Source organism: Ixodes scapularis, unplaced genomic scaffold (genome assembly GCF_016920785.2).
Source record: "Ixodes scapularis isolate PalLabHiFi unplaced genomic scaffold, ASM1692078v2 ptg002869l_1__unscaffolded, whole genome shotgun sequence".
In the NCBI taxonomy this organism is placed as follows: Eukaryota; Metazoa; Arthropoda; class Arachnida; order Ixodida; family Ixodidae; genus Ixodes; species Ixodes scapularis.
Genome location: NW_024610276.1, coordinates 752,394 through 770,305, shown reverse-complemented (window position 1 = coordinate 770,305; position 17,912 = coordinate 752,394). Strand labels below are relative to the sequence as shown.

Below are 17,912 nucleotides of genomic sequence, written 5' to 3'. Positions count from 1 at the left end.
CCTTGCACCCCTCTTCTAACCGCGCACCTTCAGGCTGGCGCAAGAACCAACAGATGGCGGCAGCGCGGCCCTGGCATTTTGCATTTGTATTTGGATATGCGGCTAACCCTTTTGCTTCGGGGGATCCCAGCGGTGCTGTCTTAAGGGGACTTTCAGTGTTTCAGGCATTACCGAAAAAAAGTAACAAAATACGTTATTCGCTACTCGCGAAATAAAGAAACGCGTTACCAACCTAGGTTACTTTAAAATAAGAGAAACGCGTTACAGTTACCAATGAAGAGTAACGTACGTTACGTTTACGTTACTTTTTATTTATGAACTGACGATAAGAGCGTTTGTCTGGCCAAAGTGTTTTTTTGAACCTGGATAAAAGAGTGTGGGGGGAGGGTTCTTTTCTAAAGTGTGACATTTTGCGAGCGGAAAAGAGAGGCAAAACGTTTATGGTATGTAGAATCAGCGCAATAATTAATTCCTTGGCGCCTATACTTCGGTTCAGCACAAGTCCAGAAGCAGCCGTCGCTACGAGCTAAGGGGATAATTCAAGCAGCCTCAAAAGCGCATTTCACTGGGCCTTTTCTTTGTTTATGATTAGTTCAACGAATACAGAACACGTACCGAAACAAAACCGGTGCCCTTTGGACGCTGTCTGATTCGTTTATCAGCTCGTAGCATCGGCTGCGTCTGGACTTAAGGTAAAACGAGATGTAAAAACACGAAAAAAATTTAGGTGTACTCTTTTCATGTTTTGGGAAGATGTAATGAGCAACCTAACATCGTTACCTGTTATTCAATACAAGTGACGTAAGTACGTTACCCGTTATTCTCTTAAAAAGTAACCAGTGCGTAATTACTACGTTACCGAAAAAAGTAACGCGCTACCGCCTACACTGCTCAGGAACTGGACGGTCGCTCCAAAAGTAGACGACATCTAGCTGAAATTACTCGAAGAAACATGGGTTGTATTTGTTATATCTCCATTTAATCTCTTCTATTCAGAACGAGAAAAAAAATTATGCACTCACCAATATAGCACTTAAAAAGCTTGCGTCGGTTATAATTCGGAGAGGTTCTCCAGACTACCATATAGCATCATCTCTACTGAAAAAAGGCTCGCGGATTGCCACGAGACGCGGCCGCCAAAAGTGAAAAGATAGTGTGTCAGAACAAGACTCATGTAATGGGCGCCCCGCTGCGACGAGACGCCGAAACACACTTGTCCCGAGCGATGGAATGTCCTCTCGTGCTTCTCGTGTTCCTCGGGCTAGCGCTTCTTTTCTCGTCGGGTTTGAAAACCATGTTTTGGGTCTTCGCCGCTGCAAAAGTTGTGCGCTGAATACCAGACTCCCGAGAAATGCTCTGTGCCACCAGATCCTCCCGCTCCAAGTCTGCGACGGGGCACTCTATGGTTCCGTCATCCAACTGCCAGGCTTTGTAAGTATAGAGGAGGCTACGATACTACTAGAAGCTCCGCCATCACCACGAGCTTTCTATCATCGCTAACATAAGTGTGAACGCGCAGGCATGCGCAACGAAAGCACTACGAAAGTCAGCGAGCTCGCTCTGGCGCGGTGGCGGGTTCTGAGCTGCTGTTAACCGCCGGGTCCGTGCTGCCTCCATTTGTTGGCTGTTTTTGCCAGTCAGGGGTCGCTAAGCTCCATTTAGTCCCCTCCCTCTTCCCCTTATACTCGTCTGCTGTACACCGATCGCACTTGGATAACTTTCCTCAAGAGGTTTCGATGTAATCTTTCAAATTATAAATGTACGTTTTAAGAAACACAACGTTAATCTGAAGGCGTTCACCAATCAAGAATGGCAACTAAAGCGACGCTCTTAGTCGTGCACGTCACCAATGGGAGCAAAAAAAAAAACGTCCCTAAAAAAGAATACAGCAGAAGCACAAACAAAGAGATCTTACTAAATCGGAGTCCGGTAGAAGATTAAATTTCTTCCAGAGCCGGATGAAGGCGTCGCTTGTAAACCGCAGTTGGCTGCTTGCGTACCGTCCGCCACCTGCAGGGAAAAAGCAGTTGTGAAGACACAGGTATGGTGCCTGGTGCCTATACTTTACTCCAATGTAAAGAGTGACGAATGTTGAAAAATGCTTCCGGTGATATATGGGCAAAAGTAATGAGCGCAGACACAGCAGCCGTAGGATGATAAAAATAAAATTCTAATTTAATGGCGAAAAACGTCATTCAAGAAAAAACGGTGAAGTGCCGAAAAAAAGTTGTATTAATTTACGGGAATAATGAAGACTAGGCACAAGAACGCTAATTACGCGGGAAAGAAACTTTTAAGCAGGACCGAGTAAAGGTCAAAGTTAACACACAAGAACTTACAAAAATAAATTTTTAAATGAAAAATAAAATACAGAATTAAAAATAAAAAAAAATTAATAAAAATTAGAAAGGGGCCTGACGTCCGTCGACGTTTCGGCAGTGGCACTGCCTTCTTCAGGACGGGAGCCCATATGGCGCGGTAGGTTAGTTTTATAAAATATCTAGGGAGAGGGTTAGTTAACGCGAAAGTTCGAAGGGGTTTGACGGGAAAGGGAAGCACGGGGGAGACGAGTCCAATTTTGTCGTGATGAGGGAGGCGGTTCTGGGTTTTGTTCACAGGTGCGCTGGTGGTATGAAGGAGCTTATAGGGAAGGGGAACACAGAGGGCAAAGTCCAATCTTGGCGCGATGAGGCATGACGATTGTAGGTTCCGTTCGCCGGTGCATTGGTAGCAGAAGGGGCTTTCAGGGAGAGGGAAGCGCTAGGGGGGATGAGTCCACTGATGTCGCGGTGAGGGATTAAGGTTGCGGATTTTGTTCGGGAGCTGCATTCCTGGGTAATTACGGTGCAGTGAGTGAGTCGTGGCGCCCTCTTCCTCCTTGTCCCCGAGGGCTGGTACGTCCAGACCCAAGAAGGAAGAAAAAAAAGAAAAAAAAAAGAATTAAGTAGGGCGGGGATGTCGCGGCAGATGGTTGTTTAAGCTGCTATTGTTGACAGAGTACCCGAATCTTTGATAATTTTGCACTGGAATTTATGAATTAGGAACGACTCGCGGATTTCTTTATTTGTTTGAGTCTTGAAGCCACTCTGTATGATGACTAATTTTTCCTCCGTTATTATATGTCCATTCTGGCTGAAATGTTTGGATACTGGATGGTCGGGTTTGCACCTAACGTTGGACTTATGGCCTTTGTATCTTTGACGAAACGTGGATTTAGTTTGTCCAATGTACTGCTCTTTACATTTTGACATTCAATAAGGTATATTACATTGTCTGAGTCACAGTCGACATCGCTGCTAATCGTTTGACGGAAGTGCGAATTTGTGCTAGATACAATGTTAGTGGAAAGCGTTTGACGGCATATCTTGCAAGGAGATGTTCCACATGGTCTACATCCCGTTGGTTTTGAATGACTTTCTTCATTTAGTTTTGCACGCACGAGATTGTCACGAATGTTTCGAGGTCGTTTGAAAACCGCTCTGGGCGCGTCGGGGAATATTTCTTTAAGTTTAGTCGATTGCTCTATCAAGCACTGATGTTTCCTTAAGATCGAGCGGATGGCTGGGAGGTTATTTCTGTAGGTAAGTGTGAGGTTCACAGGATTTTTGGGGTGCATTTCGCGTGGTGCCCGGAGAGAGTATTAAATTACGATCTTTTGCACGTGCCTTGTCTATCGCGTTATCAACTAAGGCCGTTGGGTATTCACGTCCCCGGAACGCCTCCCTGAGTTGTTCTAAATCTCCGTCTAGATCGTCATCGTTTGAACAGATTCGGCGGCATCGGAGGGGTTGACTATAAGGGATGGCTGTTTTGGAATGTCGGGGGTGCGAGCTTTTGAACGAGAGATATTGCTGTGAATCGGTTGATTTTCGGAAGAGTGTGGTGCTTAATACACCATCTACGAGTTTCACAGAGACATTCAAGAAGTTGTTACTTGTGAGGGAATAAGAGCTTGTGAATTTTATAGTAGGTTGAAACTGGTTAAAATTTTCAATGAAAGAAAGTAGATCGCTAAGGCCGTGCTGCCAAATTATAAATAGGTCGTCAATATATCGTTTGTACAAGAGAGGGGTTAGCGCGCATTGTCCCAAGAAACTGTCCTTTAAAACTCCCATGAATACGTTCCCGTAGTTTGGTGCCATTTTTGTACCCAGTGTTGTGCCATTAGTTTGAAAATAATGGTTGTCCTCTAATTCGAAATTATTAGTTTAGTATTAAATCCAAAAGTTTTGAGAGAGTCTCGGAGTTGACAAGGTTGTCTTTTTTGCGGTTGTAGGCGGAAGCGGTGGCCTGAATGCCATTGGCATGTGGTATGTTGGTGTACAGTGAGGATACATCTAAGGTTACCAATAGCGCGTTTGGGGGAAAGTCGACATTAGAATTGAGATTTAGAAAGTGTGTCGTCTCTTTGATGTATGAGTTAAAAGTTTCGGGGAGATCTTTAAGGAGGTAGTCTACAAAATTTGATAAGTTTTCAGTCACAGTGCTATTCGACGAGACAATAGGTCGGCCTGGGTTTCCTGGTTTGTGAATTTCGGGTAGGAGATAAAAGCGTCCTGCTTTGCAGTGGTGGGAGTGAGAAAGCTTAAGAGGTGGTCATCTATTTTGTTCTCTTTATGCAAGCGCCTTAGGACCCGGGCGATGGTAGCTGCATAGTTAGCAGTCGGATTAGAAGTTAGGGCGGTATAAAAGTGTTGGTCACTGAGTTGACGCGGGGCTTCTGTTTTATACATGGCGGTATTCATTACAACTCTGGCCCCTCCCTTGTCCGCCGGCCTGATCACAATGTCATTCCTTTGTTGAAGGTTCTCCAGACTTTTTTTCTCGTCGGGTTTTAGGTTACTTTTTTTTACCGTACGAGTCTTTGCGTCTACAATGCATCAAAACATCTTTTTGAATTCCCCTTACGTATAGGTCTAGATTCAGATCTTTGCTAGCGAATGGTGTAAACTTGCTGGATTGTCTAAAGGGATGGATAGGGGGAGAGAAATATTTTTGTGAAAGTGCTCCCAAAGGCGGAGATTTCGAGCGAAATTATGTAGGCAGAGCTGCATTACGTAGGTCGAGGTGCACCTCGACCTACATAATTTCGCTCAAAATCTCCGCCTTCGGGAGCACTTATTTATTCCCAAAAAGGTTTACCGTTTTTTTTTTCGGTGAATATGAAAGAAACACTATCGGACACCGGATCAGATGATTCTTGTAGCTGTGATATTTGTGAGTACTCAAAGAATAACGGCACATATACATACGTGGTCTTCGCTACAACTTCCGTCAAGACACACCTCAAAATCGCGGAATTCGCGGGCATAATTTTCAGCACGCTTCTTTTTCTTTCCCATCATAACGACGAGACATGCCGAACCTACAAGCTGACCTTCTTCGGTTAAAACCGAATTTCCGAAAGTGAATTCGGCGTACTTTTATCGGCTTTTATCGGTTTAAACCGAGAACTCCGAACCCTAAATATTACCCACGGCATTTTGATGGCAGCCTGCCACCACAACTGTCACAACGCTGTCTGCCACGGTTGGATGATAGTGGCTACAGCAGCTGCACCTTCATAGAGATCAGTGGGTGTAGCTGAAAGCGAAAGAAACAGACGACACGCAGACGAAATCCGTCGGTCAGCCAGAGCACCGTCGTTATGCAACCGTGTTTTTAGAGCGCAGCGCTTAAGGGCCAGTTTCCGGCTTGAGCGGCGTCGGCGTCGCCGTTTCCGTCAGCGTCGCCGTCGCCGTCGCCGTCGGCGTAACCGCGCGGTGCATTATGGGTAAATTTCCCCGCTAAATCTAGTGGAAAAATTTCCCCGCTAGATTTAGCGGAAAAATTTCTCCGCTAAATCTAGCGTAAAAATTTTCCCGCTAGATTTAGCGGAAAAATTTCCCCGATAAGTCTAGCAGAAAAATTTCCCCGCTAACTCTAGCGGAAAAAAATCCCCGCTTAATCTAGCGGAAAACTTTTTCTGGGGGGTCACGTGACCCCCCAAGGTCACATGACCCCCCCCCCCCCCCCCGCCCCGAGAACAGGTAACCCTAAGTACCCTTCCCTCCTCCTCCTCAAGAGCTGCGCTCTAATTCGGTGTTACAGGGAGTTGTAAACGGCTCTCATTTTTTTTTAATTTTTACTTTAAGTTTGATATTTATTGTTTGCATTTATTTTTAAACACAAGGTGCACAACATACACAATTTTGGTAATTTTAATTTACCACGGTTCTCTGGAGCAGTCTCGATAAGGAGGTAGCGCCATCTATGAATATGTGTGCCATGCGCGCTCCACTACTTCACTCCGTCGTTTCCGTCGCTGTCTGCCGTTCACCCTTGCTGGTTTTTTGGGTCTATTTCTTACACAACGGAAGATACACTGTATTTTTAGAAGATAAAACCGACCTGTGAAATACAATTTCGACGAATATATTAGATTGCTACATTCAGGCGTCGATTTTTACGGCCCATATTAGGTCGAGCCTGGCTCTTTGAGTCACCCTATATTTTATGACCACTAAAATGGCAGCCACAAACTAATGGATAGGTTTATTTGAAAGACACAGAAATAAAGAAAAAATTTTTAACTGGTTTATCTAAAAACGTATTTTCTTTCAATTAAAAAATTGCGCAATATTTACGCCGTCAGGCGCAATTTAGGGGGAGATAGATGACCCTAGGTCCCGGTCAGGAACGTAGTTAACTACGCTCTATTTCTTGGCTCTCATTGATTGGAGATATGATTGACGTGTGGAATATTCGTTGTAAAATTGCTTCTTTGTGCCGCGGTAATTTTTTATTCGATACATTTTATGTTTGAGAAACAATCTATATTGATAGAGTCATTGTTTAAAAAAAGAAGATCACGAGAACGCATTTTTTTTTATTCGAGTTCAAACGATAACAAACAAGGCTGTTGGCGTTCGCGGCCAACGTTTTTCGCACCCCGAGGCTTGTCGAGCTCGCTTTTTTTTTATGAGTGCGAGTCGTTTCGCCTTCACCCACGTGTTTATTGGAAGATATCCTCAAACGATATATTTTGCAGCAGACAACTGTCGCAAGTACACACCTTCGGAAGCGCTGTGCGGGTTCTTGTTTTCGTAGCCATGACTGGCCTAGGCCTAGCGTCCTACGCCAACTATGTTGCTTGATCTGGCTTAATTTGCTCGTTTGCGCGTGTTGATGCTAAAGAAGGAGGTTGGTTCCCGTAAAAGCGGTCCCGCTGCTCTATGAACTGTGCAGTCATCGTGATTCCAGCAATGTTTTCGATAGGGAGAAGGGGCCTGCACATGTAAAGATTTGCGAGCCGTTTGGCTAGAGGCCATCGGGCGTTCGCGTAGCATCAAGTTTGTCCAGGTATGTTTCCGTCATTTCGCTTCGAAAGACAAGTAGCTTTCAAGTTCCGCAGTGTACTTCCCTTGCCAAAGCGAATATTTTTAGGTTACGTTTTAATTGTGCGTCATGACGCTCACCCACTTTTCTGTCAGATACCGTGCGAAAAAAAGGACATAACGAGAACAGAACGAGGAAGGACTGCATATTTTTTAGTCCACGGGGTCGCTGTTTACCAAACATTTCGACCGACGCTGACAGACGCTTTTATTGGAACGTCGCTCGTTCATGATGCAAAGCTAAAATGCCGTCTTCATGGTCGCGTCTGGCGAGCGCCTCAGAATGTTTTACACGGGGACGGAATAGCCGGCGGACGAAGGAGAAAACGGGCGCCATTGCGCAACTTTCATGACCGTGCCTCGCGGGCATTGCAGACGACCACAGACGGCAGCGGAATAGCAGACGACGCCCGGGGCTGCTACGCGTCTGCTCGAATGACTAGCAGGCGGTGCCAGACACCAGACTAGACGCACCAGATGTCGCGCAAGGGAGACACTAGGCTTCCAAGCGTGTTCGGCCGAGCAGTCAAGCCAATCCACTAGTAATGGGTGGGGCTACTAATATCTGGGTTGGATTTAGAGCGTGGCGTGACCTCGACTTAAATTGCGTCTCAAAGCTTATGTGTTACGCAAAAAATTGTTTTCCTGCACAGATTAGAAAAAAAAAAAGATAGTGAAAAGTTAGACAAACACACAACAGAACATTAAAACAGTTTTAATACAGAAACAAAACACGAAAACCTTACCAGTTACCGCACTAACGACGAGGCCAATAAAGATAGTCAAAACAGCCGTCAGAACTCCACTCCAGTAGGCGGACAGCCGGTAGAGCAGGAAAATATCTTTCTTTCTGCACAAGAGAAAGTTAAAATCGAAGATATGTGGAGCCATAGCCTCCTCTATACGGAGAAAGCCTGGCACATCGACGACGGAGCCACAGAGCGCGCGGTCGCAGGAAAAAAGAGAGGAGGAGCGCGCCGAACGGTGACCAATATGGTAGCGCAGAGCAGAAAGGGCAGACCTAGACAGCGAGCGCTTGGGTCATGAGCGGCCGCTCCCCGAAACACGCTTGTTTTTGTGTTTTCGTCGCCATCGTTTTTGCACTCCGGGAGAAACGGGCGCGGCGATTCGAAAGGGCACAGGGAGAAACGGGAAAGGGTGGACGTTGAGTTTCTCCTCTCCACGATAGCGACAAGAAGAGAGAGAGAGAAAAAAAAAAAGATTGTTTCTGCGTTTGGCCGCTCGCTCTTTTGTGGCGCTAGCAGACAAGGTTCTCTCCGCTCCCGTTTCTCCGCCCCTCCTTTCCCATTTACGGCGGCCGTCTTTTCACGCGACGCGCCAGGCTTTCTCCGTATAGAGGAGGCTATGGTGGAGCACATAATGCTCTACGACTTTAGTAGAATAATCAGGTGCGATTTCGTTAAGCATACTGAACCTTTCACGGGTCATGGAAAGTGGGCATCTGGAACGATGTAGGGACTGTGCTTGAATAATTTTCCTCGTAGCTGGCCGGCGAACAACGTATTTGAGAGCAAAAATTATCACGATATTTGTTGTTGGAGTCACCGAGATGCTGGTAGTGTTCTTTTAGAGAGAAGTATAGATGTATCCTCGCGATAGTAAGATTTAGCCAAACAAACCTGTCCATCAGAGATTTCAACATGACTTGAAGCACGATTTGCTGCTAGGCTTGCGTTGCGCCGGCGTGGAGTGTTTAGTGTATCGCTATTCAGTCTATCACTAAATACGCCTAAACAAAAATATGACTACGTTTGACAGCTTGAAGTATTAGCGGCGAGATGTTTTGGTGGCGCCCTCCTATGGTTCCCCCTTGTGACGTCATTACCTTGCCAACAATAAGTTCGATGGTGTTTGTAAATAACATGGTGGAAGCTTGAAATCACTGAGCTCTTAAAGCAACACTGCCAACACCGTCAAAATTAAAGTTCTTTCATTCCTCTTACTTCCGTCGATGATAAATCCCCTTTCCGACGTCATAGTCAGCGTTCGGCCAATCGTGAAAGGCCGACCACAGCGACGCTTTTGGTCGCGCACGGGGCTGATAGGTGCAGTAAGTACCCTTTCGTAAAAACATCTCAGGGCGTGTTCATTGCTGCATTTGTGCCTCTTGCACAATACTTTCCTGTCTCGCCGCCGTTTTGAGTGCGCGATGATCGAACTATGATCTGCGATGCTTAGAACGTGTATCCAACTGGTGTGATTTATGGTGTCTTTGTTATGAGATTGTTGTATTCTTTCAGATGATGTTACAAGTCGGGAGTGCTGAAAAGGGACGGGAACTTGCACTTTTACTCTTTGCCTCGGTGGTAGTGTGTCTTGTAGCCTTTCATTGCGATCTAAATAAAACTTATAACTTAACAAACTGCAGTATCCTTTAGACTCTAGTAGCCGGCACCCGGTGTATTGTACGCAAAAGCAAATTTAGAAAGAAATAAAAATGCTCTTTTATTGATATGTCAGTCTAGTGCATGGTGTGAACCCGGCCAATATTGTAGCCTATCGAGCATCAATCCCGCCTTCTTTTATGCTTCATGAAGCTATGAATTAACCTTGTACAGCATATTGCAGCGGTTCTGTTCCCGCCACCACCAGAACCCGAAATCGACACCGATTCTGCGGTTTCCAACTTGGCACGTCCACTCTCATTACCTCTCTTCCTGGGATAGCCAGGCATGAGTGACGTTTGCGCCGACGAAGGTGAAGTTTCCGGGACAGTTGTCTAGCGTCACAGGCATCCGCGGCGGGTGGACGCCGACCAGGAGTTTTCCCAGCACGGCCCAAGTTTGAAGAACCATCGTTATGATGACCGACACTGCGGCGCCCTGCATTCGTATGACAGTTGTTTAAATGGGTATTGGGGTGAACTTAACCGTGGTTTGTTTTCACCAAAATATATCGTGCTACCGATAGAGCTATGTTCTATACAGGAAATAAATAGGCACCGATAGTCTATTAGATTATATCACGTATTTTTTTTTACTTCTATTCTTTGTAAATGCTGAACAATTGATATTAATATAAATGACAGTCAATATAAAGCAACATTTTGGGAGTATCTTTGATCTGAAAGGGGCGATGCAATGGTTTTTGTACTTAGCGCGAATGAAACTTAGAACGGATTCCTGATGTTAATGAGCTAAGAAACTCTCGTTCGTTTTTCACCACACCCAATCGAAGACACAGAAAAAATTAAAAAAAACTAGCAGCGTTTACCCCTTCAACTCGCAGACAGAACAAGCGGCCACATGAAATGGAGCCGATGACTGCCGCCAAAGTTAATCATAGCCCCGCGCTGGGGTTGGGAAGGCACAGGACACGCGCTGAGTTCCAGACATCGTTATGGTTCGGCTGTTGTCGTCATTGCATGGATTGGACACGGGCTACTACCCGAATACTTCAAGAGGGATTGATTATCACGAGCCCAAATCCAGTGCCCACACCATGCTAGGGCCCAATCTTTGAGCCGCATTCAAATATCATCACTACAGGATACTGCGATCCCTCACTTACATCATCAGGTTTCCCGAAGGAAAGATAGAACGAAATTGCTAGCACTTGCCCTTGAAATTACACCGCAAAATAGAGGCATCTTGGCCAGTGGCGTTGCGGGCGGGTATCGTCGAGTCCCACTAGTGCCAGTAAGCTCGTGTAACGTTAAAACATTCCAATGGAATATCGTTGCACCTTGAAGTTACAACACAACAAAGAAGCTTCTGGGCAAGTGGTGTTCCGTGCGACTATCCTCGAGTCCCACTAGTGCAAGTGAACACGTGTAACGTTAAAACATTCCAATTGAATATCGTTGCACCTTGAAATTAGAACGCAGGAAAAAAGCTTCTTGGCCTGTGGCGTTGCGTGCGACTATCCTCAAATCCCACTAGTGCCAGTAAGCTAGTGTAACGTTAAAAACATTTCAAATGAATATCGTTGCTCCTTGAAATTACAACACAACAAAGAAGCTTCTTGGCCAGTGGCGTTGGGTGAGAGTATCCTCGAGTCCCACTAGTGCCAGTAAGCTCGCGTGACGTTAAAAATATCCCAATTGAACATCGTCGCACCTTGAAATTGCAACGCAAAAAAGAAACTTCTTGGACAGTGGAGTTGCGTGCAAGTATCCTCGAGTCCCACTATTCTACCAGTAAGCTCGTGTAACGTTAAAAACATTCCGATTGAATATCGTTGCGCCTTGAAATTACAACGCAACGAAGAAACTTCTTGGCCAGTGCAGTTGCGTGCAAGTATCCTCGAGTCCAGCTATTGTACCAGTAAGCTCGTGTAACGTTAAAAGCATTCCGATTGAATATCGTTGCACCTTGAAATTCCAACGCAACAAAGAAACTTCTTGGCCAGTAGAGTTGCGTCCGAATATCCTCGAGTCCCACTAGCGCCAGTAAGCTTGTATAACGTTAAAAACATTCCGATTGAATATCGTTGCGCCTTGAAATTACAACGCAACGAAGAAACTTCTTGGCCAGTGCAGTTGCGTGCAAGTATCCTCGAGTCCAGCTATTGTACCAGTAAGCTCGTGTAACGTTAAAAACATTCCGATTGAATATCGTTGCACCTTGAAATTCCAACGCAACAAAGAAACTTCTTGGCCAGTAGAGTTGCGTCCGAGTATCCTCGAGTCCCACTAGCGCCAGTAAGCTCGTATAACGTTAAAAACATTCCGATTGAATATCGTTGCGCCTTGAAATTACAACGCAACGAAGAAACTTCTTGGCCAGTGCAGTTGCGTGCAAGTATCCTCGAGTCCAGCTATTGTACCAGTAAGCTCGTGTAACGTTAAAAGCATTCCGATTGAATATCGTTGCACCTTGAAATTCCAACGCAACAAAGAAACTTCTTGGCCAGTAGAGTTGCGTCCGAGTATCCTCGAGTCCCACTAGCGCCAGTAAGCTCGTATAACGTTAAAAACATTCCGATTGAATATCGTTGCGCCTTGAAATTACAACGCAACGAAGAAACTTCTTGGCCAGTGCAGTTGCGTGCAAGTATCCTCGAGTCCAGCTATTATACCAGTAAGCTCGTGTAACGTTAAAAGCATTCCGATTGAATATCGTTGCACCTTGAAATTCCAACGCAACAAAGAAACTTCTTGGCCAGTAGAGTTGCGTCCGAGTATCCTCGAGTCCCATTAGCGCCAGTAAGCTCGTATAACGTTAAAAACATTCCGATTGAATATCGTTGCGCCTTGAAATTACAACGCAACGAAGAAACTTCTTGGCCAGTGCAGTTGCGTCCAAGTATCCTCGAGTTCAGCTATTGTACCAGTAAGCTCGTGTAACGTTAAAAGCATTCCCATTGAATATCGTTGCACCTTGAAATTCCAACGCAACAAAGAAACTTCTTGGCCAGTAGAGTTGCGTCCGAATATCCTCGAATCCCACTAGCGCCAGTAAGCTCGTATAACGTTAAAAACATTCCGATTGAATATCGTTGCGCCTTGAAATTACAACGCAACGAAGAAACTTCTTCGCCAGTGCAGTTGCGTGCAAGTATCCTCGAGTCCAGCTATTGTACCAGTAAGCTCGTGTAACGTTAAAAGCATTCCGATTGAATATCGTTGCACCTTGAAATTCCAACGCAACAAAGAAACTTCTTGGCCAGTAGAGTTGCGTCCGAGTATCCTCGAGTCCCACTAGCGCCAGTAAGCTCGTATAACGTTAAAAACATTCCTATTGAATATCGTTGCGCCTTGAAATTACAACGCAACGAAGAAACTTCTTGGCCAGTGCAGTTGCGTGCAAGTATCCTCGAGTCCAGCTATTGTACCAGTAAGCTCGTGTAACGTTAAAAGCATTCCGATTGAATATCGTTGCACCTTGAAATTCCAACGCAACAAAGAAACTTTTTGGCCAGTAGAGTTGCGTCCGAGTATCCTCGAGTCCCACTAGCGCCAGTAAGCTTGTATAACGTTAAAAACATTCCGATTGAATATCGTTGCGCCTTGAAATTACAACGCAACGAAGAAACTTCTTGGCCAGTGCAGTTGCGTGCAAGTATCCTCGAGTCCAGCTATTGTACCAGTAAGCTCGTGTAACGTTAAAAGCATTCCGATTGAATATCGTTGCACCTTGAAATTCCAACGCAACAAAGAAACTTCTTGGCCAGTAGAGTTGCGTCCGAGTATCCTCGAGTCCCACTAGCGCCAGTAAGCTCGTATAACGTTCAAAACATTCCGATTGAATATCGTTGCGCCTTGAAATTACAACGCAACGAAGAAATTTCTTGGCCAGTGCAGTTGCGTGCAAGTATCCTCGAGTCCAGCTATTGTACCAGTAAGCTCGTGTAACGTTAAAAGCATTCCGATTGAATATCGTTGCACCTTGAAATTCCAATGCAACAAAGAAACTTCTTGGCCAGTAGAGTTGCGCCCGAGTATCCTCGAGTCCCACTAGCGCCAGTAAGCTCGTATAACGTTAAAAACGTTCCGATGGAATATCGTTGCGCCTTGAAATTACAACGCAACGAAGAAACTTCTTGGCCAGTGCAGTTGCGTGCAAGTATCCTCGAGTCCAGCTATTGTACCAGTAAGCTCGTGTAACGTTAAAAGCATTCCGATTGAATATCGTTGCACCTTGAAATTCCAACGCAACAATGAAACTTCTTGGCCAGTAGAGTTGCGTCCGAGTATCCTCGAGTCCCACTAGCGCCAGTAAGCTCGTATAACGTTAAAAACATTCCGATTGAATATCGTTGCGCCTTTAAATTACAACGCAACGAAGAAACTTCTTGGCCAGTGCAGTTGCGTGCAAGTATCCTCGAGTCCAGCTATTGTACCAGTAAGCTCGTGTAACGTTAAAAGCATTCCGATTGAATATCGTTGCACCTTGAAATTTCAACGCAACAAAGAAGCTTCTTGGCCAGTAGAGTTGCGTCCGAGTATCCTCGAGTCCCACTAGCGCCAGTAAGCTCGTATAACGTTAAAAACATTCCGATTGAATATCGTTGCGCCTTGAAATTACAACGCAACGAAGAAACTTCTTGGCCAGTGCAGTTGCGTGCAAGTATCCTCGAGTCCAGCTATTGTACCAGTAAGCTCGTGTAACGTTAAAAGCATTCCGATTGAATATCGTTGCACCTTGAAATTCCAACGCAACAAAGAAACTTCTTGGCCAGTAGAGTTACGTCCGAGTATCCTCGAGTCCCACTAGCGCCAGTAAGCTCGTATAACGTTAAAAACATTCCGATTGAATATCGTTGCGCCTTGAAATTACAACGCAACGAAGAAACTTCTTGGCCAGTGCAGTTGCGTGCAAGTATCCTCGAGTCCAGCTATTGTGCCAGTAAGCTCGTGTAACGTTAAAAGCATTCCGATTGAATATCGTTGCACCTTGAAATTCCAACGCAACAAAGAAACTTCTTGGCCAGTAGAGTTGCGTCCGAGTATCCTCGAGTCCCACTAGCGCCAGTAAGCTCGTATAACGTTAAAAACATTCCGATTGAATATCGTTGCGCCTTGAAATTACAACGCAACAAAGAAACTTCTTGGCCAGTGGAGTTGCGTGCAAGTATCCTCGAGTCCAACTTGTGCCAGTAAGCTCGTATAACGTTAAAACATTCCGATTGAATATCGTTGTGCCTTAAAATTACAACGCAACAAAGACACTTCTTGGCCAGTGGAGTTGCGTGCAAGTATCTTCGAGTACAACTATTGTACCAGTAAGCTCGTATAACGTTAAGAACTTTCCAATTAAATATCGTTGCACCCTGAAATTACAACGCAACTGAGAAACTTCTTGGCCAGAGGAGTTGCGTGCAAGTATCCTCGAGTTGCACTATTGTACCAGTAAGCTCGTATAACGTTAAAAACATTCCAATTGAGTGTCCTTGCACCTTGAAATTACAACGCAACAAAAGAACTTCTTGGCCAGTGGAATTGCGTGCAAGTATCCTCGAGTCCCACTATTGTACTTCTAAGCTGGTATAACGTTAAAAACATTCCAGTTGAATATCGTTGCACCTTGATATTAAAACGCAACAAAGAAACTTTGTGGCCAGAGGAGTTGCGTGCAAGTATCCTCAAGTCCCACTATTGTACCAATAAGCTCGTATAACGTTAAAAACATTCCAATTTAATATCGTTGCACCTTGAAATTACAATACAACAAAGAAACTTCTTGGCCAGTGGAGTTGCGTGCAATTATCCTCGAGTCCCACTATTGTACCAGTAAGCTCGTATAACGTTAAAAACATTCCAATTTAATATCGTTGCACCTTGAAATTACAATGCAACAAAGAAGCTTCTTGGCCTCTGGCGTTGCGTGCAAGTATGCTCCAGTCCCACTAGTGCCAGTAAGCTCGTGTAACGTTAAAAAACATCCCAATTGAACATCGTTGCACCTTGAAATTAGAACGCAGCAAAGAAGCTTCTTGGCCTGTGGCGTTGCGTGCGAGTATTCTCGAGTCCCACTAGTGCCAGTAAGCTCGTGTAACGTTAAAAACATTCATATTGAATATAGTTGAACGTTGAAATTACAACGCAACAAAGAAGCTTTTTGGCAAGTGCCGTTGAAATTAACACGCAACGAAGAAGCTTCTTTGCCAGTGCCGTTGCGTGCGAGTATTCTCGACTCCTACTAGTACCAGTAAGCTCGTGTAACATTAAAAACATTCCAATTTAATATCTCTGCACCTTGAAATTAACACGCAACAAAGAGGTTTCTTGGCCACTGGCATTGCGTGCGAGTATTCGCGAGTCCCACTAGTGCCAGTAAGCTCGTGTAACATTAAAAACATTCCAATTGAATATCGTTGCACCTTGAAATTAACACGCAACAAAGAAGCTTCTTGTCCAGCGCCGTTGCGTGCGAGTATTCTGGGGTCCCACTAGTACCAGTAAGCTCGTGTAACGTTAAAAACATTCTAAATGAATATCTTTGCACCTTGAAACTAACACACAACAAAGAAGTCTATTGGCCAGTGGCGTTGCGTGCGAGTATCTGCGAGTCCGACTAGTGCCAGTAAGCTCGTGCAACGTTAAAACATTCCAAGTGAATATTGTTGCACCTTTAAATTACAACGCAACAAAGAAACTTCTTGGCCAGTGGACTTGCGTGCAAGTGGCCTCGAGTCCAACTATTGTACCAGTAAGCTCGTATAACGTTAAAAACTTTCCAATTGAATATCGTTGCATCCTGAAATTACAACGCAACCGAGAAACTTCTTGGCCAGAGGAGTTGCGTCCAAGTATCCTCGAGTTGCACTATTGTACCAGTAAGCTCGTATAACGTTAAAACATTCCAATTGAGTATCGTTGTACCTTGAAATTACAACGCAACAAAGAAACTCCTTGGCCAGTGGAGTTGCATGCAAGTATCCTCGAGTCCCACTATTGTACTTGTAAGCTGGTATAACGTTAAAAACGTTCCTGTTGAATATCGTTGCACCTTGATATTAAAACGCAACAAAGGAACTTCTTGGCCAGTGGAGTTGCGTGCAAGTATCGTCGAGTCCCACTATTGTACCAGTAAGCTCGTATAACGTTAAAAACATTCGAATTTAATATCGTTGCACCTTGAAATTACAACGCAACAAAGAAACTTCTTGGCCAGTGGAGTTGCGTGCAAGTATCCTCGAGTCCCACTATTGTACTTGTAAGCTGGTATAACGTAAAAACTTTCCAGTTGAATATCGTTGCACCTTGATATTAAAACGCAACAAAGAAACTTCTCGCCCAATGGAGTTGCGTGCAACTATCCTCGAGTCCCACTATTGTACCAGTAAGCTGGTATAACGTCAAAAACATTCCAGTGGAACATACTTGCACTTTGATATTAACACGCAACAAAACAACTTCTTGGCCAGTGGAGTTGCGTGCAAGTATCCTCGACTCCCACTATTGTACCAGTAAGCTCGTATAACGTTAAAAACATTACAAATGAATGTCGTTGCACCTTGAAATTACAATGCAACAGAGAAACTTCTTGGCCAGTGGAGTTGCGTGCAAGTATCCTCAAGTCCCACTATTGTAACAGTGAGCTCGTGTAACGTTAAAACATTCCAATTGATTATCGTTGCACCTTGAAATTACAACGCAACGAAGAAACTTCTTGGCCAGTGCAGTTGCGTGCAAGTATCCTCGAGTCCAGCTATTCTACCAGTAAGCTCGTGTAACGTTAAAAGCATTCCGATTGAATATCGTTGCACCTTGAAATTCCAACGCAACAAAGAAACTTCTTGGCCAGTAGAGTTGCGTCCGAGTATCCTCGAGTCCCATTAGCGCCAGTAAGCTCGTATAACGTTAAAAACATTCCGATTGAATATCGTTGCGCCTTGAAATTACAACGCAACGAAGAAACTTCTTGGCCAGTGCAGTTGCGTGCAAGTATCCTCGAGTTCAGCTATTGTACCAGTAAGCTCGTGTAACGTTAAAAGCATTCCCATTGAATATCGTTGCACCTTGAAATTCCAACGCAACAAAGAAACTTCTTGGCCAGTAGAGTTGCGTCCGAATATCCTCGAATCCCACTAGCGCCAGTAAGCTCGTATAACGTTAAAAACATTCCGATT

At 44.8% G+C, this 17,912-nt stretch overlaps 1 protein-coding gene across 1 annotated transcript in view; it reads right to left on the bottom strand.

Moving 5' to 3' along the window:
• The window catches only part of LOC115326133 (sodium-coupled monocarboxylate transporter 2), a 152,904-nt gene that overhangs the window by 10,275 nt on the left and 124,717 nt on the right, over positions 1–17,912 (bottom strand). Inside the window, exons 12-14 of the mRNA XM_040215995.1 lie at positions 10,047–10,219; positions 8,123–8,226; positions 1,916–2,010 (exon numbers count right to left, since the gene is read on the bottom strand). Coding sequence (XP_040071929.1) covers positions 1,916–2,010; positions 8,123–8,226; positions 10,047–10,219 — 372 coding nt within the window. The remainder of the gene's footprint in view (positions 1–1,915; positions 2,011–8,122; positions 8,227–10,046; positions 10,220–17,912) is intronic.